Below are 1,241 nucleotides of genomic sequence, written 5' to 3'. Positions count from 1 at the left end.
CATCCCTAACATACAGGTGTTTTCTCTCTCTCACCGAGACTGCGCTGACCCCTCCCTCCAGGCCGGTTCCAGTGCCAAAGGGGATGATGGGAAGGCGGTGGTTGTTGCAGACCTTGGCCAGGGCGCTGACCTCCTCCACACAACGAGGAAACACCACCACATCTGGGGGACAACATCTGGACAGCAGCAAAGTAACACTCACTCACTCTGTTCTCCAGTCATTTTAAAATATATAAAGTCGACTTGTGCTACATTGGGGGGGTTAAGAACACAACAGGACGTCACACAAATGGGCCGTTTCATTGACACTCAGCTAGCCGCACAACCCTACAACAAATCACTGGATCGCTTATTTTGGTGGGAATGCCCCCTTAATATGGACCCACAATGGCTGACTTGCACTACTCCACTTGTATACTTGCACACTTTGCAACTTGTTGTCCTGTTGACCTGAAAACACTTCTGAACACACTTCTGCTGCTCTTACATAACTTGCACCATTATGCCACTTGCATACTTAGGTCAAACAGAACTACCTCAGCCATTTATTGGCCTGACTTTTGCACCATTACATTGACTGTCTACTACTGTATGCACAATTGCACATTCTCAATTCAAATTTTGCTGCTCTTATTTTTTTCATTGTATGTGCCTTCTTATTTTTACTTTTTATATTGTTTACTTGAATGTTGTGTTTGTCTGTGGACCTAATTGGTAAAATATGTCTTGTCTACACCGTGGGATAGAGGGAAACGTAATTTCGATCTCTTTGTATGTCTTGACATGAAAAGAAATTGACAATAAAGCAGACTTTGATATGGCCCACCACAGGATGCACTGTGTGTACACATCCCGAAGCTCAGGTGCCAAGCGGCACTCTAAATGTATCTGTATGTGTGTGTGCTGAACATGTGTATTTCTTGTTGTCCTACCATGCACTTTTAATATTGTCTAGCTGTCTCCAAGGATCCACTGGCACAATGCTAATGCACTGATCTAATGCTGATTTGTAGCGTTTCCCTCTCTTTTTGTCTGGATATTTTAAGCCAGGTATTGTGCCATGACATTTTTAAGTATTATGTATTGTGTCAGCGGGCCACAGGTGTCATTCCTTATTTTGTGTAATGCCACACAGTTAGCTACTGTACTCTTTTGGGATACTGTGTTTTGTTGTGTATTGAAACTATCATTTAGATACCATAGTACTGTATGTGTGTGTGTGTGAGAGAGAGAGAGAGAGA

The 1,241-nt window shown here is 43.0% G+C and overlaps 1 protein-coding gene across 4 annotated transcripts in view; it reads right to left on the bottom strand.

Moving 5' to 3' along the window:
• LOC116693419 (probable D-lactate dehydrogenase, mitochondrial) overlaps positions 1–1,241 on the bottom strand; it is a 34,381-nt gene that overhangs the window by 32,490 nt on the left and 650 nt on the right. For all 4 annotated transcript variants that reach the window (XM_032522391.1, XM_032522392.1, XM_032522390.1 and 1 more), the window contains exon 3: positions 35–176. In XM_032522391.1, the coding sequence (XP_032378282.1) occupies positions 35–176 (142 nt within the window). The remainder of the gene's footprint in view (positions 1–34; positions 177–1,241) is intronic.

Source organism: Etheostoma spectabile, chromosome 8 (genome assembly GCF_008692095.1).
Source record: "Etheostoma spectabile isolate EspeVRDwgs_2016 chromosome 8, UIUC_Espe_1.0, whole genome shotgun sequence".
Taxonomy (NCBI): Eukaryota; Metazoa; Chordata; class Actinopteri; order Perciformes; family Percidae; genus Etheostoma; species Etheostoma spectabile.
This window is presented reverse-complemented; position numbering and strand designations above follow the sequence as displayed.